The sequence below is a fragment of the Pan troglodytes genome, chromosome 12 (assembly GCF_028858775.2).
Source record: "Pan troglodytes isolate AG18354 chromosome 12, NHGRI_mPanTro3-v2.0_pri, whole genome shotgun sequence".
Lineage (NCBI taxonomy): Eukaryota > Metazoa > Chordata > Mammalia > Primates > Hominidae > Pan > Pan troglodytes.
The window spans coordinates 19,855,032-19,877,740 of NC_072410.2; the positions used below are offsets into that span (position 1 = coordinate 19,855,032).

Consider the following 22,709-nt stretch of genomic DNA (forward strand, 5'->3'; position numbering starts at 1 on the left):
AAAGATGAAGTCCACCTATCGACGACCCTGTCTATTCAGAAATAGAAGCCGGACCACAGAGGGTTCGTAGGTCTCCAACTCAACACAGGCACGTTTGACTCCTTTGCTTCTTTGACAAAACACTGAGGATAATGTAAAATAAAGCCACTTAGAAATGCTATCCTCTGTAAGTACTAGGAAAGGACGATTAGAGCTGTACAGACATTTGTTAGATTTACACATGTGCACAGAGCCAAGACCAAGGGGTTTGGGTCAGTGGGAATGTCATTATAATAATAATTTATGCAGCCGGAAGCAGCAAAGACACCCACGCTGAAAGAGCCATCCTAAATAAAGTGGAACGTACTTTCTTTTTGAAATCCATCCAGATTCTTTGCAATGACATAGACTTTTGGACCCCAGAAATCAGGGCAGCTTAAGCAATCGTTTTTCAGAGGCCTGCTGCCCCTAGGCGGACCTGCAGGTGGACGTGGACGTATGAGACTCAACACAGCAGCTTTTCATCAAGGCTTGCCCACTGCCCCTTTCAGTTTCCAGAAAGCAAGGACACAATTCCTGACGATTTGCCTGAACACCTTTCACCTAATCAGCTCAGTTCTTCAGCCCTTTATGAGGAACTTTCTTGTACACTGAAGAGGCTACATAAGAGGCTATGCTATTCTTTACTGGCCAAGTGAGGATGGGAAAGTATGAGTGGGTGGGGGAAGGAGGGCTCTCTTTTTAAACTGTTGCTTCCTTAACATATGGCCCAAGTGAGAGCAAATCCTGAGAGATGAGAGAACAGCATCTGCTCTGGTTTGAATGTGTCCCCCAGAAAGCATGTGTTGGAAACTTAATCCCGAATGCAACAGTGTTGGGAGGTGGACCCTAACGGGAGGTGTTTAGGTCATGAGGGCTCCACCTTCATGAATGGATTAATGCCCATTATAATAGGGCTGGAGGCTGTGAGTTTCATATCTTGCTCTCTCACACTCACTGGCCCATCAGCCTGCCACCACGGGATGACACAGCACAGAGGTCTTCACCAGATGCCAGCACCTTGATATTGGACTTCCCAACCTCAGAACTGTGAGAAATAAATTTATTTTCTTTACAAATTACCCAGTCTGTGGTATTCTGTTATGGAGACACAAAACAGACTAAGACAGCATCTTACAACAATCTGATCACCTTATGGATATGGACTTGGGAAAATTCTTAACTGTGCAGTTCAAAAATACCCCACATCTAAGAGGCAACTTCCTATATACTGAGTTCGTGGGTGAACACACAATGAGAATACAACTTCCAGGGCAGGGCATGCAAGCAGCCGAATTCACATGCAGGAATTGTTCAAGAAATTGAACCACTGTGGGCTGCTTTTTAAAAACTATGACTTTCAGGATTCTGAGTTGAGCCTATTCTTGCCATTGACTTTCTATATGACCTTGGGCAAATCATTTAACCTGTAGTGCCTCAGCCACAAGAGCAGTATGATTCTTGGTCTAAGATGCAATTTCAAAACAGAAACCCCATCTTATTTTCCTTCCTTTTCCACTGCTTGATCTCTTCATTGCAATGCAGACAGCTGCTCTTAAGGTGCTTTCTGATTGACCTGCCTGCCCGTGGCGTTTGAAAGCCTCATTCCTTCTCCTGGGCTGACTCACAATGTGTACCTAGCTGGAAGGGGGCTCTCTTGGTAAGGAGACACACACATCTGGCTCACCTGTACAATGTGCAGATGTGCAGACTTGAGCTCCTCTATAGACTAGACTATGCTCCACCCCTAGATCGCAATCAGAGACTCAACATGAACTGAAGGTCTTAGTGTCACCTCCTAATCCTACTGTATTCTGTGCCTCAGCACTTCATGCACTGTAGATGCACACAGAAGCCACAGAAATTATGCCTCCCATGTGCAAGGGGGCAGTAAAGCTCAAGCGTTAAAAGGTCAGCTTTGGTGGGAACTAGCTCTGGGTTCAAGGAGTAGGACTTTCAGTTCCCTCTCACAGATAGAAAAGTCCCTGGCTGATAGTATTGCTGCCTGTTGGAGGACCACATTTTCATTTTGAGATCCACTGGCCCAGGGTTTTAATAGAGGTGATGAAGAACAAGTCAGGCTATATAGGAGAGCACTCGTGTCTTCCAAAGGTAGAGAAGTTAGGAAGCTCATTGCTTCTTCTCTTAATATCCCCTATTCTATCAGGAAACAGATGTCTCAAGCTTTCTTCTCCCAGCTGAAGGAAAGGATGGAAATTCTCATCTAGGAATGCTGCTCCAGGGGTCAAAAGCTTGGCATGGCCTCCTTGGTATGCCGTGAGGATCCTTCAGTCATTTCTTCGCTCTTGGGGGCACCACAGAACGCGGGCACTTGTTCATAAATCTTAATAAGGAGTACCTGAACTAACAGCACACATTTGTCTCAGCTTGTAACTGAGCAAGTGGAGATATTTCCTGATCCACTTCAGGAACTGGCAAGTTGGTGCCGCTTCACACTAAGGACTGGTACACTGCCTGCTGCCAGGGAAACCATCTAACCCCTCGTCTCAAGCACTTAGTTGAATTGAACTCAAAAACGTTTAAAAATCCTTCTAAGAACATTCAGAAAAAATTGACTCTACTAATCTTATCACCTTCTACTTCAGACTCCTATTTAAGCTAGTTCACCTATTTCCCCTACACATCCTGCAACTAATAATTCATCTAATACTACTCAATTTGTGGGACTATTATGTTTGGAAAGGACTTCATACATTCAGTACTTGATTACATTAAATTCTATTTTTTTCTTTTCTAAATCCAAATTTTCCTAGTTAATAGGACTTGGAGGAGCTAAGAATATTAATAGTTCTTTTAGATGTAAGTCTTAATTCCGCATCACCCTATTTGTCAATTCTCATTGGCTGCATGACAAAAGTCGTCCAAACTTTCCTTTCCTCGAATGTTTCTTTTATTATTGTTCTTGGGCTTGACAAAAAGTGATGAATACAGTGACTTTTCTCCCACGAGAAATGCAATGACTCATACTGCACTGTACAGAAAAACAAAGTAGAGAAATAAAAGCAACAAACAACCTAATGCTGTAATAAAAGTAGACCCCCGTGGTCCTTATGTTCTTTTGACTGCTTCCAAAATCTCCAAAGTTCATTGGAGGTCATGTCCAGTGGATTGTAGTTTGTAGTGCTATACCCCATGTATCTTGAAATTCAGACTTCATGCATTCTACGTATTTTAGGCTAAAGGCACATTCAAATTGCACATTTCCTCACACATTTTCTTGCTATAATCATAAATGTGATCTTGCAGGGAGTACCATTTACCTTTTGATTGAGAGATCAACATTAATTGAATAATCATAAAGAAATGCTTCCTGAGAATTCTCTTGAAAACATGCAAAGCCTAGAAGGGAGGCAGAGTGCAAAAGCTTAAGTGCTCTTCTAGCTCATGAATCTCAGGCCCATGTCTTATGTTTTTCAATATTACATTTTGTCCTGGACATTCCCCCCATGTGTAGGGAAGGATTGATGCAATTTCAGGCAATAATGAGATACGTGTAGTATTAGAGGACAATGAGTGGGGTCTTGTAGGGGAGGAAAAGCACTAAGCATTAGTCCTGCCTCTAAGCCTGACATCACCGTTACCAGCTGGGTGGTTCACAGGCTCCCCAAACTCTCGGAGCCAGAGTCCGGCAGCTCCAAAATGGAAATTGCATGAAAGCCAACCTCACAGGATACTATGTTGCTACTGAGAAAATGTTTTAAAAGTAAAGCAAATTATAAATGTAACAGGCAGTCAGACGTGCCCAGGGTGTTGATCCTATGTATAGATCCAACACACAGACATTGATGTTTTTGTTGTTGGGCCAGGAAGAAAATGCTAAGTATGAATTTCCAGTTTTCTCCAGTCCCTTTCCTGTTGCTAAATGAAGATCATTCCATCACTGTGTATCAAATGCAGCATTTGTGAAAATACCTCCAGATCATCTTTCACAGGAATTCTTTCCAAGTGAGAAAGTAAGTAATGGGGTCATGGGCTTTGTGGAGTAATACAACCCAGGTTTCTAGTGTGATTTTGATTAGCAGATTCTATCCCCAGTTTTATTTGTGTGTGGGTAAGCTGCAATCTATGATTTCATGCATTTTCTGAAGGAAAAGAAGGAAACTTAGCTAAAGGTATTTTATCACATTTCATAAGAAGGAATCCTGGAATTCATGAGGAGTCATTTGAGACAGCCTACTGCTAACCCAAGCTAGGCAATTAATCATAACACAACAGACAGAAGTCGTGAATTGACAGTTAATGGAGCATACATTTAGGTAACAGCTTACACCTTCACTATCACCCTCTTCATCCTCTTCCTCATCTTCATCATCCATGGCAAAAGTAGTGAAATGGAGGTGCAGTGATTCCTTCTATTTTGGTTCTTAAAAAATATAAGTCAGTCAAATGTCAGCCCGTGCCAAGCTTTCTTGTGGAAGATTTCAATCTATATTGAGAAAGGCTTCCATTGTCCTCTCTATCCTCCCCTAGATGTTTAACGTCCCGTGCTAACAAGTCAAGTCAAAGTGAGTTCTAATGCGGGAGAACACATACCAATGTATAGATTCCTTTTATTAAATTTGGGGGGTTTTGACCTTTCCAGATTACCTGACGTTATCCCAGATGTTGGCTGTTTACGGTGGGGCCTCAGTAACTCATGTTGGCATTTAACAAAATTTAGAAATATGGGAATTTTTAAAATGTTTTCACTTTTTTCAAGGAACTTTGATTTAACCTGAAGCCATGAGTAAACTCAGATGGGTAACAATTTTAACTAACTCAAAATGAGAGATCATCTGTAAATCATTAGGGTAGATTTTGGAGCAAAAGCAGAAATTTTTGCAATACCTTCTTTGGCAAAAATCACTCTGCCTATAAGTAAATTAGGGTGATATTGCCATCTAGTTATTTGTGGCTGGACCATAGACAGCAACAAGGGGGAAATGTTGTATTAGCTCAGTGAATAAGAAAGAAATGCTTCATTGCAATGATAGAATAACCAATTGGCTGATAATTAAACTGGTCTGAATTTACAGTGTCCACAAAGGTCTGGGAATCAGCACAGCTCAGTCTTTGTCTCATTCCTCCATGACCCCTATAAGCTTTCTCACAGGAAATTTGGGAACAGAATTTGATGAATCTGGTTACAAAAAAGTACATCCCTGGTATATAAAATATTTTTCAAATGCTAATTCCAAAATGAATATATTAGACACGTAAGAAAGAAGATTGATACAGAAAATGATGCTCTGAGTCACTCCAGAGTAAGAAGTTACATGCATAAAATCTATCATATCCACACACACGCACATATACATGCACACATACATGTGTATACATACGTGTGCGCACACACACATTCTCACACACTTGCACAGGTTGAAATCTTGCACTCCAGCCTCTGTGGATAAATTGTGAATTCCTAACACACCCAAGATCAGATTGTAGACAGAATTTTGGCCCTCCCAAAGCACTGGTGACTGGCATTGGTCAGGAACTCAGAATGGTGAGCTTCCGACTAGGTTGCTACACTTCTCTATCCCTCTCTAAATGAAAAGAGGATCAATTTGTTCCAACTGTCCCTGTATTTTGGTTTGTAACTGAAGTTCCTTGCCTCACTCCTACAATTTCATCCCTTTTCATTTCTTTATGCTGTTTTTGGCCTTGTACTTACTTCCTTTTTGCTCACTCTTTGGGTGATTTCAAATCAGTTTTCAAAATATTTAGAGGTGATTCATTTTTCTATGTTCTTTTTGGTAGGCCACCATAAAAGAAGAAGGCCACCATTGTATTTATGAAATATGCCCTGATATATTTCAGGAGGCTGGTGAACACTCATTGTAACATTTAAGACTTTGTACAATTTAATCACATTCAGGTAATTCCATTTTCTAGATGGAATGTTTGGGTCTGTTTGGTTACCTGTATTCTGTCACTTCACTGTATCTCATATGTGTAGGGGGGTGGAAGAGGAGGAAATTGTGAAAATGGAAGAAATTTTGCTGCCTAGATTTTAGCTCAATGGATTTGGAAAAAGATTTGCTCCCCAGATTTGACCAAGATTAATAAGGACCACATATATTCAAGTGCAAATTTCATTCCTAATCATTTCCTCTTTAAATACGTGAGCCATACTGGGTTGAAAAAGCGGCTCTGAGTTTGAAGTATCATCTGCTACAGAGCAGAGTTCATGTTGCTTCCATGTTGGTGCCTGGTGTGTTTTATCTGGTCTACATCTGCCCCTGGTTTCAATAATTCACTTTGTTCCAAGTCTGGGGCATGTGTGTTGATCAACGTTGTTTTTTGTTCAAAGGAATGTTCTATGACCCAAATCACAAGTTCTTCCTTTCACTGTGTTCCTCCAGCTTCACACAGGGAATGTCATACTTTTGTTTACATGGATATCCTCATCATTTGTTTTTCCTGGAAGGGAGGGCAGCAAATTATTTTATCTTGAAAAAAATCATATTTTCCCAATGTTGTAATATTATTGGGACTGATGTCCTTAGGACCATTTCTTAGAAGTGCACATTTCACTTATAATCATCTAGAATCCAATTGCATTGGGCAATTACTCCGATTTAGATGAAAGGCATGTTTAATTACCCATTTACTTTATTTCTCACCAGAGGACTCCAGGAACCTGATTCATCTCACAGAACCATGATCCCAGGTTACTACTGCTCTTATACTTTTTAGAGGAATCCCATGAGATTGACTCTTGGACCTCTCTGAAAGAAAATATAATTTATTTTGGAAATGACATTGTTAGAATAAATCTCCATGAAGGAGAATAACAATGTTGATAAGCATTAAAGGAAATGCTTCTTCCCCATCCCTCTACTTTCTACCAGCTCGCTCTCCTTTCTTGTAACTCCCCACAGGAAGCAGTCATTCTCCTTGGCTCTCCCTTGCCAATCGTTTTATAGGAGCTGACCCCCAGCAGCATCCTACACTGCCGGGTCCTGGGTGGGTGAGACTGTCATTAGTAGAGTTCAGTAATAGAAAGCCCACTTTGCTGCACACCCAAGCCACATTCTCCAGAATCAGTTTTAGCAACAAGAAAAGAAACCTAATTATAGGCCTCATAAGAGCCCTCCCTCTCATAAAATGCTGCCCAAATCCAAAACATGCACATATAATTAGTCATCTGCTGGCATCGTTCTCCTGTCGCTTCCAGTTATTGCCTAGCTAACCAGCAAACCCCAGGTCTGGACCGAAGGACTCATCTGCAGTCATTTGAGGTTACAAATGGTCACAGCTTTTACAGTACTTTCCAACATCTAACCTATATCCCTTCCTTTATTGCAGGAGTAATGAATGAAGTTAAGACTGACATAAAGCCCAGTATTCTCAGCAGGATGGCATGTGGCAAATTCACAGCAATAAAATAACAACATACATTGAAACTTGTGTGTGTGTGTGCAGGGGTGTTACTAGCATCTAATAAGTAGAGGCCAGGGAGGCTGCCAAGTATCTTATGATGCATGGGACAGCACCCACAATAAATAGTTATCCAGCCAAAAATGTCGCTAGTGCCAAGGCAGGGAAACTCTCATCTAACCTCATATCACAAAGCATCATGGTGGTTTTCCCTACTCAGAGAGGCCCCTATTCTTTGGTACTTCAAAAGGACACCACAAGATGTATGCTATTTAGGCAACAATCATTTATAAACACAGAATGAAAAGGACACTTGTGAGTCCCCAACTGCAATTTGAACTCCATTATTCAATTCAAAATCCATAATATTAATACAACATCATACAAGTGTGATTGCAAAACAAAATTCCAAAACCATAATTCATCATGCCACAAGTATCTGATTAGCTACTTGGTATAAGCCATTCTCCATTATATATCCCCAAATTATCTAATTGTATTAAAGACATAATTCTGACATTTCCATCCTGTTGTGTAAAATCTCTAAGGATAGACTTAAAATGATTTTCCCTTCTGATTTACTCAAAATAAATAAATCACTAACCTCCACATCCAGCTCTTGTATCCTTTTTTCCACCCCACCTCCTGTCCCCCCAGTCCTGAGCTACAATCATCTTAGCACTTCATTTTCACATTTTTTTCCCATTAGATTGAAAATATCTCATGGGATGGCATCAACTTTAACTTCAAAATATGGGAAAACTTTGAGTTAGAAAACCTGAATCTACTTTTATTTTCTACTGGTTGTGATTAAGCAGGTTACTTAATCTCACTGAGTCCCATTTTGCTTGAATACAAAATGACCCAGCTCCAAGAACCACTCTGATGACCTCAGAGAGTTGCTGTGCAGATTGAATTTAAAGCATGTACCTTGAGGTCTCTGAAAATTTTGAGTTACCAGACATAAAATATACAAAAGTAACAACAGTGTCCTTGTAGTAGGTAGCACCTACAATGGCCCCAGTAATCTACCTACCTCAGTGCTTCTCACACTCTTGTGCCATTTCCTCCCTTCGAGGGCCAGCTGTACATGTTAATTAATGTCTAACAAATAGAATATGACAGAGGTGGTGGGAAGTCATTTTTAAGATGAGGCTCTAGAGAAAAAGTGGCTTCTATCTTGGGTGCTGTGTTCTGCTCTCTCTTGGGTCACTTGCTCTGGAAGGAAAGAGTTGCCATGCTGTGAAGCAACCTTGTGGAGAGGTCCACGTAAGTGCCCTTGAGGTCTTCTAGCAGCTTTGTGAGTGGGCTTAGAAGAGCATCCTCCAAAGGTGTAGCCCCATCCAACACCTTTGCTTGCAAACTCTTAAGAGACCTAAACCACAAGCACCCAGCTAATCTGCTCCCAGATTCCTAACCCACTAAGACATAACAAATGTTTAATGCTTCCAGACACTAAGTTTGGGAATTGTTGCTGGAATGAGCTCAAAGTCTTAACATCCTTCCTCAGCTTGGTGATAACTTACGATTGTTTTCACTGGGTTTCTCCACCCATGGCTTAGTTGTCTCCTGTTTTCATTTCTTCAGACTAGTCCTAGCCCACAGGCTGCTCACTTTGTCCTGGAGTGTCATCGAAGAGAAGTGTGTGTCACTGACTCTGTCAAAGCAACCAAACTTTGGGGAAGACATACCTCAGGAAAGGTTGCTGAGAACTTGAAATTTCAGACCTTCATTCAGAATTCTCTTAGTTCGTCATTATCTTCGTGCTCTGCTACTAATGAAAAAAAGTGCAAAATGAAGAACTTGAAAGAAAAGTGAAGCATTCACTTAACTCTTTCATATTCAAATATTAACAAATCTCTTTAAAATAGATCCCTATGTAATTCCACGAACAATGTTAATTTAGGAAAATTACCTTTAAAACAGTGGACTACCTTTGGTTTATTTTCTCTCTTTTACTATGTTTGATAATAATACTGTTTATCGATATGTTTAGCTACATACCTTTATTTCTGCACATTATATTTCAATATATTTGGCCTTTTTGTTTGTATGAAGTATATGCATGTGTGTAAGGCACAGCTTCTGCATGCCTTTACGTGAACATTACTAATAATTCTTGTGAGCCAATTCATTCTACTATGTGCTCTTCTCTCTATTCCTCAGTTGCTAAAGTCAACCCATGGGTTAGTCTTTATTTTACGTAGATTCATGCCTGTGTCTTTGGAAATGCCATAAATTGTCAGCTCTCATAGGCTTAGTGCACTATATGAAGAATTTTAAAATTCCTGGCTGGGCGCGGTGGCTCACGCCTGTAATCCCAGCACTTTGGAAGGCCGAGGGAGGCAGATCACGAGGTCAGGAGATCAAGACCATCCTGGCTAATATGGTGAAACCCCGTCTCTACTAAAAAAATACAAAAGAAAAATTAGCTGGGCATGGTGGCAGGTGCCTGTAGTCCCAGCTACTCGGGAGGCTGAGGCAGGAGAATGGCATGAACCTGGGAGGCGGAGCTTGCAGTGAGCCAAGATCGTGCCACTGCACTCCACCCTGGGCGACAGAGCAAGACTCCGTCTCAAAAAAAAAAAAAAAAAAAAAAAAGAAAAGAAAAGAAAAAAAAAATTCCTGTAGTATTCCACCTCCATTCAACCTGTTCCCAAACTGTTTCGTTTCTCTGTCTTGCTATTTTGTACCTCTGACTACACCTTCAAAAGAAGTGAAAATATAATGGAAATATGTGTACTCCTTGGAAATATTTAGTGTAATCCCTTGGGGAAGAAAAACATAAAAATACCTTTGCAGTGTCTGCTCTGATGGGTTATCCCTTTATTAATTTATCTAATGGAACTTCTCTTTACTATGCATTTATGTTTTTTTTCCATTCCTGAACCAAGGCTCACGGAAAAATAATGAAGAGGTTGGTTATGTAGTCTGTGTTGCCCTAAATTTAAATTTATAATTAGAACAAAGAGATGGATGTGATATTAATTTGAGCATAAGTAAAAATAAGGCAGATCTGAGGACCCAGGAGAAGAGATGCAGAAGGCACATACATTTTTTAAGTCCTGTACTAAATTCCCTGACTTAACGTCCCTGGAGATCTGATCACTATATCATAATATTTAACAGATAAAGTGAGGTGTTTGGTACCCCTGAACAGAACAGAAGGCAGCTCATTTCCTACCGGCTTGGAACTTCTGAAATGTTCAACAATAATGTATATTTGATGAAAGAGATGGTTTTCCAGCCTTTATGCTACTCTGTATTAACACAGCATTCTTGGTACCGTGCCTACATACTTCGGTGATAAATGCCATCCGTACAGCTTTCCCAAATGCAGAAGGAAGGATAATTAAAACCAACCATCTCATCTCAGAGATGTGTGAAGATTAATAAAATTATTTCTCTAAAGGTCCCTGAGCTTTTGGAAAGAAGAATTCAACATACAAAGTATTACTCTGTAGTTTAATTTGTAGTTATGTGAGGTAGTTTATAAGCACTTTACATCAAGTGAAAAACATAATTAGTGCTACATTACTATTTCAAAGGTCATTTTATATACAAGGCAACAAATGTAAAATATGAGGATTTAATCACGAATTAATTTATTGCACAGCATATGTTATGTATATTAAGATACAGGTTTTGAAATTTAACTAATAATAAAAATGAAAGAAGTAACAATACTGGTGAGTTACTCGGTTTTCTTCAAGTTTAAAATTGATGAAAAAATTTAAAGAAACTTCTTCTGCTCTATTTTTGTGTGAATTCCAAGTTAAGGGCAGGTTTCTGAAGACCATAGAGTTCAATGTGGGAGACAACTTGTTTCAACTGTTTTTGAATTTTTAATTGAAGCTCAGCAATGAACCTGGAAGGGATTGGACTGGAGGGGAGCTGGACGGAAATAGATTAGGTAAGACCAAGCAATGATTTGTAGGGTGAGTAGTGGGACGTGAACCTTATGGGGATAGTGGAAGTGGGAAGAATGGAGGAGAAAAAGACACATTATCAAAGAAGAGTCAGGTCTTGTAACTGACAGCATGAAAGAGACAATGGTTTTTTCTATAAGGAAAACTGCCAGTGTGGAGGTCTAGAAAAGTGCCATCCAAGAGAACTTTCTGTGATGATAGAAGCCTTCTACCTCTGCTCTGTCCAATACGGGAGCCACAAGGCACATGGGTCTATGGGGCATTTGGAATGTGGCTGGTGCAGCTTCGGAGGCTGAATTTTTTTTATTATGTTTCATTTCAATTAACTTAAATTTAAAATTCATATTTTACCATATTAGCCAGTGCTGATCTAGAAGAATAAATAGTATCAGAAGCACCATTGGTAAGAAAAAAAGGGAAGCCAGGAACAAGAGTTTGCTCGAGGACTGGCAGGGGCACAAACAGCAGATGAGTATAACACACACACACACACACACACACGCACACACATATACACAAAACTGTATCATCACATGGTGAAAAAGTAACATAAGAACTACTTTAAAAAATCCCTTTTTAAAAAAAACTCATTTGAAATCTTGATTATTCCAAAAGATTTTCAGAATTTACTGTTCACAGTCTCCATCCGTGTGTGCCATTCCTTTACAGAGGTTTCATCTACATCACCTATTGGTGGCCACACATACTACCCAGCAGGTCATGTGAGGAAAGAGGAAACTGAGACCTTGCAAAGACAAGTAGATACCAAAGTAGCAGGGGCAAAATGTCTTAGAGTGAGACTGTCCCATTTCTTTTAGGTCATCATATTGACATTTATTAAAGGCACATGATCTCTACAGGCCAGCCACGCACAGTTCACAACACAGTCAGAGTTGATATATAGAATAAAATTCGGAGAGTAGTAATAAAGGCCTTTCACAATTGCCATAATAACTCATAAAGGGACGAACGTATTTGGTGCAAGAATTGTTTTAGGTTGCAACTGCTAACTTAGCAATATATTTTGCTTCTCTTTTCCTACTTCCAAATTGCCAACATTTCCCTGAGGTTATAGATAAATAAACAGTTTACTATCTACTAGGAGTTTTCACTTTTGTTCAACTTTAGCTACTTTCCCAGGAATAAATAACATGGGTATTGTATTTGAAACTGCAAATACTATATGTAAGATAATAATTAATGTGCATAATGAGAAGTTTCCAGGGTTTTTCATCTTAAGAGATTTTATGAAAGTAGAAACTATTCAATCTGTGTATAGGGTAGCAGTTTATTTACATCATAAGCATGTTTGTACACAAGTTGATTACTTCTCTATTTATTGCTTCTGATTAGCAACAACTTTCAAAAAAAATGGCATACCTTGTCAGCATGCTGTTATATGTAACCATAATAATAAAACAGTTCACCAAGTGTACCTTAGAGGTATGAGCTTTCACCTTATGTATGATTAAGGCTTCATCATACCATGATATTACAGTAGAAGGCCCTTTTCAGCTGTAGTGTTCTATGAGTCTATAATGTTCAAGGAAGTAGAATGCCACAAGTGGCTTATTAGATTGTTTTTCAGTTCACAGTTTCAAAAACAAAAATGTCTGTTAGATTAGTTTGTACACTCTTCATGGTGATGATGTAAAGGTGTACCATATTCCATTCACTGCATGCTCCTGTAACAATATATCCCACTAATGCAGTAGTTTTCACACTATATTATCCAGGTTGCAGGAAGATAGGGGGACGTGCTTCAGGTACGGCCCCAGGCTTCCCTGCCTTTGTCTCAAACCAAACAGCTTTGTTTTTGTGTTTCATCTATTGTTCTTTGTAACGTTTTGTTATAAAAGTGATTCTGCTATTAAAGCCAAAGGAAAAAAAACTAATATTGCATACACACACACACACACACACACACATACACTCAGAACACATCTGTTATTTTTCTTTCATTTGTTGCCCCAGATGCCACTCCTCCGGTTATCACCCTGAATTTGCTCCAGGAGGTAGATCATTACAGACAAGCCATGAGGTGCATCACTCTCTGCCTTTCACACAGGTTTAAGCAAGAGGAGGCCACAGCAGGAGCTCTCAGAGCAAGGTGGGTGCAAGTCACGTATGTATCCCTCTTCTCTCCCTGTGGAGATCCAGAGATGGCTGTGCCCCTCAAGGAAGGCCACCACACTTGTCAGGTAGTCCACTCTATAGAATTACTCTCTCTAAATTCACAAAGTGCCTCCTTTCCTGGTCCTTTAAGCCTCCTTCCAGGGTATTGTGCTATCCTGCTTAATCTCCTAAACCCCATCCATGACTCTGTAAACAGTAGTTCATTTAACTCTCCTCAAATGACCCAAGTCAAGAGTGCCATTTGCTTTTGCTGGGCTCCCACCTAAGAAACACATGTATATTTGTGCCGACACAAGTCATAAACATACCACACACACACACACACACACACACCACAAACCACATACAGAGAGAGAGAGAGACAGAGAGAGAGAAAACCCAAAACTCTAAGTATAATTTCAACATCAAATCAAATATCAAATATCAACATCACAGTAAATGATTCATTTACTATAAAGGAAAAAGAAGATACTCATCCAGCCTATTCGTAGTTTTTCTAAGTAGTTATAATTATTGGAATTACATAGAAAATTCACTTTTAAAGAGAGGCAGTCATTTTAAAATATTAGGAAAGGACACATTTAATGTTTTATTTAATTAATTAATTAATTAATTTATTTATTTATTTTTGAGGCAGAGTCTTACTCTTACCCAGGCTGGAGTGCAGACTGCAATGGCACAATCTTGCCTCACTGCAACCTCCGCCCTCCAAGTTCAAGCAATTCTCTTGCCTCAGCCTCCCACCATGACTGGCTAATTTTTGTGTTTTTAGTGAACACGGGGTTTCACCATGTTGGCCCGGCTGGTTTCAAACTCATGATCTCAAGTGATCCACCCACCTCAGCCTCCCAAAGTGCTTGGACTACATGTGTTAGCCACCACGCCTGACCGTTTTAGTTTATTTTCAATGACTCTTTGCCACAGTTCGAACTGGACATAACCTTCAAATCAGTAATAACACTTCTAGGAAAACAATCTTTGAAAATGCACGTGCACAAAAAATGTATGTTGAAGAACATTCTTTGCTGCAATGAAGTAGTAGAGGAAACAGGAACACTGTAAAATAGGAAAGCTGGGAAAATTCTTAATGGCAATCATTAGGTGCTGTGGTCTGAATGTGCCTCCCAAAATCCATGTGTTGAAACTTAACCATTCACATAATTGTATTAAGAGCTGGGGCTTTTAGAAGGTGATTAAGTCATGAGGGAAAAAGCCTTGAAGATGACATTAGGGCCCTTATAAAGGGCTTGAGAGAGTGGGTTTTCTCCCTTCCATCCCTTCTGCCATGTGAAGACATAGTGTTGCTCTCTTCTGGAGGACGCAGCAACAAGGGACCATCTTGGAAGCAGAAAGCAGCCCTCAGCAGACACCAAACCTGCGGCCATCTTGATCTGGACTTCCCAGCCTCCAGAACTGTGAGAAATACACTTCTGATTTTTATAATTTAGACCCACAAACAGACAAAGACATTACAGAAACATAAACTGTGATACATTTATACTATGTAATACTATGGAAAAAATTAAAAGAATATTAATATGCTCTGAAACAGAAAGAGGTTAAACACAAGCTGAACTGATAATAATGCATATACTATTATCCCATTTATATAAAGGAAGTTCACACATCTGTGTACGTGTACATATGTCAAGTCACATACGTGGTTATGAAAGGTGTTTTGAGTGGCTGTCTCTGAAGAGAAAAGTTAAACATTAGAGGCAATATGGAGGGGCAAGTGTATACAGTTTTAGATGGGTGATGAGAGCTTACATTATGTGATGACAAATAAATCCAACATATCAATCCAACCTGAAGATTTTTAGACACTCTTTGTTACTTGATCATGTAGTGTGACAAATATTAATTTCACAAAGTATGTGAACATGTAATTATTCATATCTGTTTTTAGAATTGCCTATGTAGGCAGTTCTGTTTATTTTCCTCTACTTTTTTGTAGTTTCACATTGTTACCAACATCTTCTGTATATGATCTTACTAAATTTTTTGGGGGGGTGTTAATTTTCTAAGTCATTTTGCCATTTTTATATACATTAACTTTATATTCTACCCAGTTATAACTATTTTCCATTTACAAAAAATATTTAGCCAAACATAGGGATTTCAGAATAAAAAATAAGTTTTATTTCAGAATTAAAACTTATTTTTTATTCTGAAATAAACAAATAAAAAGTGTTTTATTTCAGAATAAATCCTAGTGATAATTTTTCCACTTTGTTTAATTTTCTAATATTTTTTGAAATTTTAAAATATTTTCTCAAATAATAACAAATAGAAAATATTAACTATTCTTTTATCTGGGTTGTAAGTATTCCTATATATTTTTCATGTAAAGTGTTATATCAATGCTATGGTATTTTTTTGAAGTAAAAATATGACCAAGTAGAAAAATTAGGTATTATTTATTATGAGGAATTTAAAAATAAAGGCAAACTAATTAAATCTGTAAAAAAAAAAAAAAAAAAAAAAACAACCTGTAATGCATAGTGGTTATCAATATGTGAATTAAGAGTTTGAAATATTTATTTTAGGGCTTATTTGTTTTCAGAGAGTTTATGTAAAGTTAGAGACAACATTCAAAATATAATTAAATCATTGGAAAAGAAATTAAAATTGGCACGATTGTTTTAATATGGACTAAAGAAGTATTTGCAAAAGACTGAAAATATAAAATTAAGTATAAATATTGTAAACTGACCAGGTACATGCATAGAAAACATTTAAAAAAAAACCTGATGAAAAGTTTTACAGATAAAAGCTTGAAAGTGCTTAAAAGTTGTTAAAAAAAACTGCCCGTATGCAAAATTTTCAAATTGCTTGTAACATGTTTCTTTTTCATTTATTTATCAATACATTTTCTGGTAAGTCATCTACTTCTAATCTCTAAGTAATTATATAACATTCGGAAGAGATAAGAATAGAAAATCGGGGTGGGCCAGGCGTGGTGTAATCCTGTAATCCCATGCCTGTAATCCCAGCACTTTGGGAGGCCCAGGCGGGTGGATCACCTGAGGTCAGGAGTTTGAGACCAGCCTGGCCAACATGGTGAAGTCCCGTCTCTACTAAAACTACAAAAATTAGCCAGGCATGGTGGCATACACCTGTAATCCCAACTACTTGGGAGGCTGAGGCATGAGAATCGCTTGAACTCAGGAGATGGAGGTCGCAGTGAGCCAAGATCACGCCATTGCACTCCAGCCTGGGTGACAGAGGGAGATTCTATCTCAAAAAAAAAAAAAAGAGAAAAAAAGAAAATCAGGGTGGAACCATGTAATGATAGACGATAGACCTTGTATACCCTTCTCAGCCGTTTGGTATGGGGAAGGGGGGTTATTGAAGAATGTTATAAGAGAATATATAAATGCTTTAGATTATCCAAATAATCTAAAATTTTTAGAGTTATTTCCTTTGCACTAAGTGGAAGAAAGGTGGAGAGAGAACCAATATCAAACAACAAGCCAAGTTAATTAGGACGCTATTTTTTTTTTTCTTTTTTTTTGAGACGGAGTCTCACTCTGTCGCCCAGACTGGAGTGAGGTGGCGCGATCTCAGCTCACTGCAAGCTCCGCCTCCCGGGTTCACGCCATTCTCCTGCCTCAGCCTCGCTAGTAGCTGGGGCTACAGGCACCCGCCACCACGTCCAGCTAATCTTTTGTATTTTTTTAGTAGAGACGGAGTTTCACCGTATTAGCCAGGATGGTCTCCATCTCCTGACGTGATCCGCCCACCTCTGCCTCCCAAAGTGCTGGGATTACAGGCTTGAGCCACCGCGCCTGGCCAGGACGCTATTAAGATAGCCCAGCAAAAGAAACAGAAATGAACAAAGATGAACGACCTAGAATCAAGATTTGAAAAATGGATGTGTGGGATGAAAAGAGTCTGATAAAACTTCCAGTCTTGCGTGGCTTGTTGGTTCCACCAGAAAAGCCTCCCTTGTCCTCCTCAAGGCCACTTTCTCCTGTCCTTCTGGTATCAGTCTCTCCTTACAGTGCTGGGGATTCATTTGTGATTGAAGGCCAAGAGTTTATGTTGGTGCCAGATATCAAAGTTATAGGGATCCTAACATAGACAGGTATTGCTTCCCGGTCCTTTCTGAGGAGGACAGAATTCAGATTTTCTGTTCCCTCCTGACCATTTGTCTAGGTCCATTCAGAGAAATCGAGTCCCAGGAAATAATTGCAAAAGCAAAAAGCCCTGACTGCCAGGGCAGTCATGTGACCTTGTGTTTTCTCTTAGGACATATGGTTCCTGGAGGTCAGCACTGTAGGCAAGAGGCAGAAAGCACAGAATCCCCTAAAGTCGTTCAGGCTTTTTGTTCTCTGACAACGCAGATTTCTTAAGAACCCACATAGCAGGTAGGAGGTGGCACCTTGAGAGCCGCACAGGGCTGTCAGAGGAACGGCAGCTGAAAGTGGACTTGAAGTAGGAGCATCGTGTTTCCACCAGCCTTCCACTGTGGGCCTCAGAAGGAGCTGATTATCAAAAAGGGGCTGACTGAAGCCAGGAAAAGTCTACATGGTGAGCAAGCACGTCTGGGTGGATTACTCCATCTTTCAGCATGATTACATAAGAAATGGAGAAATAGCATCAGTAAAACAGAAAAATACAAAACAAATACAAACCTAAAGTACAAGGGAGAAGAGCATCGGGAGGAAGAACACTGGCTGAAAATGACATGTGACAGCAACTGGAAGAAAATGTCAAGACACATCCTTAAGAGAATGCAGGAAAATAGGCCTCTGTCAACCAGGAGCACTGGACGGTCAGGAGAGGACAGGTTAAGATAAATAAACAACACAATTCCATAACATAGAGTGAAAGAGAGAGAGAGAGAGATGATATAAAAAGACTAACAAGGAAACTAAAAACACACACCAAAATCGAAACCAGATTAATGCAATAAAGAAGAGAACTGACAAGGTAGTTATCAAATTGGTGATAGATCACATTAGAGAAGCTATTCCAGGGTGCAAAGAAAGTTGAAAGAAAGTCAGATTAGTATAGAGATTTTTTCTATTCTTGAAGAAGAGATGGAAGCAAATAGATAAGTCATAATCAAAGAGATGAAAGAGGGCTAGCTAGGCAGACTTACAGCTGATCACCTTTTTACAGACACAATTCGTTGAAAGTATTTACAGGTGAAGTCTTGAACAGAGAAAATTCAAAATATACCACTTTGCCTTTACTCTAAAAATTAGAATAAAACAATAAGGCTTGTTTTGTTTTGTTTTGTTTTGTTTGAGATGGAGTCTCACTCTGTTGCCCAGGCTGGAGTGCAGTGATGCAATCTTGGCTCACTGCAACCTCCGCCTCCCGGGTTCAAGCAATTCTCTCACCTCAGCCTCCTGAGTAGCTGGGATTACAGGCATGCACCACCACACCCAGCTAATTTTTGTATTTTTACTAGAGACAGGGTTTCATCATCTTGACCTGCCTGGTCTTGAACTCCTTACCTCAGGCGATCTATCCACCCACCTCGGCCTCCCAAAGTGGTGGGATTAAAAGCGTGAGCCATTGCTGTCAGCCAATAAGGGTAATATTAATAATGGAAAAAATGTACACCTATTGAGCTCTAACTATGTGCTAGTCCTAGTAATTCTTTTTTTTTTTTTTTTTTTTTTTTTTTTTTTTTTTTTTTTTGAGACAGGGTCTCTCTCTGTCACCCAAGCTGGAGTACAGTGGCATCTTGGCTCTCTGTACCAGGGGCCACAGTTATCTTGGCTCTCTGTACCAGGGACCACAGTTGCGTGCCACCAAGCCTAGCTAAGTTTTGTATTTTTAGTAGAAACAAGATTTTGCCATGTTGCCCAGGCTGGTCTCAAACTCCTGGACTCAAGTGATCCATTTACCTTGGCCTCCCAAAGTGTTGGGATTACAGGTGTGAGCCACCATGCCCAACCTGTATGCTAGTAATTCTTCTAAGCACTTTACATGTATTAATTCATTTAATAATCTCTTTTTATTACTCATCGTCTACAGCTAAGGAAACAGACACAGAAAGGGCAAGGAACTGGACAAAGATCACACAGCTAGCAAATGTCAGAACTGGAATTCAAAGCCAGGTACTATAACTGCAGCTTTCCACAGTAAATAATATTTTTAAAAATTAAAAATAGAAAATCTAGTAGAATATAAAACAATAAATGCCTTCAGAATAGTGACAAAAATAAAAATGACAAAAACAATATGCAATATTGCAAAATAAGTAGAAGGATTTATCAAGCAAGCACACATCTGCACTTACACAAAACAGCACAAGGTGACTTAAGTAAAACTGAACATCACAATAATCAATATAAATCAATTTACTTGTCTATTAAAGATAAAAAGTCTTTACTAGGCAAAAACCAAATTCAAACAATATATCTTCAGGAAAAAATGCATCAAATACAGAGTTTTTACTGCGGGTAAGCAACAGGATAGAAAAAGATAGATGTAACAAGGGCAATAACGAGAAATCAGGAATTGCAATATTTATATCAAAGAAAGCTGAATTATAAAAAATTTACAAGAGGCAAATAATTTTTTATAAATGTTAGTTATCAAAGGAGACATCATTCCCTTAAGCCTGTAAGCATCACATACATTTTTATTAAGACATATTAATCACTACCTACCACTTATGTAACACAAAGAGAAAAGGACAAATAAAGGTATTCCATGACATGAATGCACTGTCATTGCCTGATGTGGTAAATGAAAAATAATCTGGAAGACGTAATTAGTAACACTGAGTTAAATATATAAAAATTAAATTTTGTACTAAACAGGCAGAATTCATTCTCTTTCATATCATCCTTGAACATTTATAAAATTTAATCATTTATGGGCCACAAAACAAAATTCACTAAATTTCCAACAGAATGAAGCAAAAAGTCACACTCTTTCAGCTGAGGCTGCAGTCAGCAGAAAATAAAAATAAAGAAAAAATAAAGTCACATTCTCTGTTGTCATTGTAATAAAACTAGCAAAGAAACAAATTTTTAAGTAGAAATATTTAAAAATATTTAAAGTTCATATCAAAGAAAAATATAAACTGCAGTTACTAAATATGTGTAAAATCATGACAGTAATACAACTGTATACAAGTGGTTTTCATTTTCTTCTTTTCGTCAGCTTGTATTTTAAAAATTTCCAGCAAAAGGCATGTTATATCCTTTGAGATATTCTAAAATATAATTTTTAAAAAGGTAAAAATAGCAACATCAAAAATATTACATATCAAAACTTTTGAGATAAGGCCAAAGCAATATTGAGAAAAAGCAAAACCATGAGTACTTTTAAAGGAAAAAGAACTAGTAAAATAAATGTATGAAATTTTAGGTACAGAATTCATAGCATAACAAAAATTCTAGAAAAGTATGATGAAATAATAAGAAATATAAAAGAGTAAATTAGAAAACAATAGACAAATAAATCCAATAATTGATTATTCAAAAATGCTAATAAACTTAATAAAATTATAATGTATCTGGCAAAAACAAGTTAAAAAATAAAAGCGCATATATTCCTAAACAGGTACAAAAATAGAAGTTTAATTATAAATTCTGATGGCTTTTTTCTCAACTATCAGGATATACTACAGACAAACTTATGCTTATAAATTTTCAAATATGACAAAAGTAAAGTCTCTAGGAAATAAATAATAACTAAAATTGACACGTGTATGTATCCAAACTGATCAAATATTTAATTTTCATAAAATGCAAATAATTTAAAATTTATGTCCACAATGGACATAAATGCCCAATCCAGATAGTTTATATAGGTTGGTACTTTAATATAGTACTTTCAAGTTGGTGCTTTTAACACTCCAAAGTAAAGAGAAATCTTATTTTTTTCAAATATGATCAACACTAAAACATAATAGCTATTTTCACGAGTAATCTTGATACCAATATGAGACAAAAATAGTGATCCAAAATAAAAAATGCAGATAAATTTCACTCACGATAAAGATCCAAAAATCCTAAATAAAATACCAGCAAATCAAATTCACCAATATATTGCAAGAAAATGTGCAGTAACAAAGCTAGTTCAGGAACACAAAAGATTTTCACATTAGAAAAATCAAAATATGGAAAATATTGCATTAATAGTAAGAAAAAATGTCCAATTGAAGCAGTATGACATTGTGGAAGAGAGAGATCTTGTTGAAAATGGCAACTATAGTTTCTCCTCCCTGAGAAATGTCCACACACGTACAAAATGGGGTGCACAATGCCAAGGCTTTCTTTCAAGACCCATGAAAGTTAATCCAATTCATTATTACTAATTTTTAAAACAATAATAATCTTCCTGCAATACTAATAAAGGATATTTCCTTAACATTGTATCTAATAGCAATAAGCTGCAAGGATTTGGTATGGTATCAGAAACACAAATATACACCTATGTATACATAGGGACACACACAGTATATATGCACTATCATTGGGAAATATCTTCCAATTGTTCTAGCCAGTTTAATAAAACTATAGGAAAAAGTGAGGTATAAATAGTGGAAATAAGATAAAAATTATGATTAGTTATTAATGATAAGATTGCCAACCTAGGAAATTATAGAGTCAACTCAAAAACAAATAAAATAAACAAGAAAATTTAGTAAGGTGGCTAACTTCAAAACACACCTCCCCTATACATACATGAGAGCTTTTTTATATACTAGAAATAACTAATTAGAGAGTATGATTGGAAATGTCTCCATTCACGAATACACAAAAAATTGCTCGGACCAAGTTTTTAAAAATGGAAGACCGATATTAAGAAAACGATAATGATTTACAGTGGAGAATGATACAAGATTTTAATAAAAGGTTGATATATCATTCTTCTTTATCAAAAAGTTTAATTTTTTACATCTGTTAATATTCCCATATAATTGTTTATAATGTATAACTATAATTATAATTTTTGCAATAGTATACTTTATTATTATAATTCAAAATTGTAATATAAAATTAATACACAACTGATATACCAATGTAGCCTTGAGGTAAGCCCTAATATCTCTAAATGTTTAGCGTATGACAACAATGGCACCTCAGATAAATAAAGAAATAATAGAAAATATTTTAAATGATGTTATAACAATTGACTAACTGGATATTGTCGCTCATGAAAATATTTCCACTTACAAAAGTAATGCAAAAATACTGAGTGCCAAATACTAAAAGCAGGAAAACTATCAATGAATTCATGAAATGTAAAATGAATTCAATATAG

The 22,709-nt window shown here is 37.7% G+C and overlaps 1 protein-coding gene across 1 annotated transcript in view; it reads right to left on the reverse strand.

Moving 5' to 3' along the window:
- The window catches only part of TMEM182 (transmembrane protein 182), a 250,522-nt gene that overhangs the window by 11,648 nt on the left and 216,165 nt on the right, over positions 1-22,709 (reverse strand). The window contains exon 5 of the mRNA XM_063788931.1: positions 9,093-9,175. Within this exon, the coding sequence (XP_063645001.1) occupies positions 9,135-9,175 (41 nt within the window). The 3' untranslated portion in view covers positions 9,093-9,134. The remainder of the gene's footprint in view (positions 1-9,092; positions 9,176-22,709) is intronic.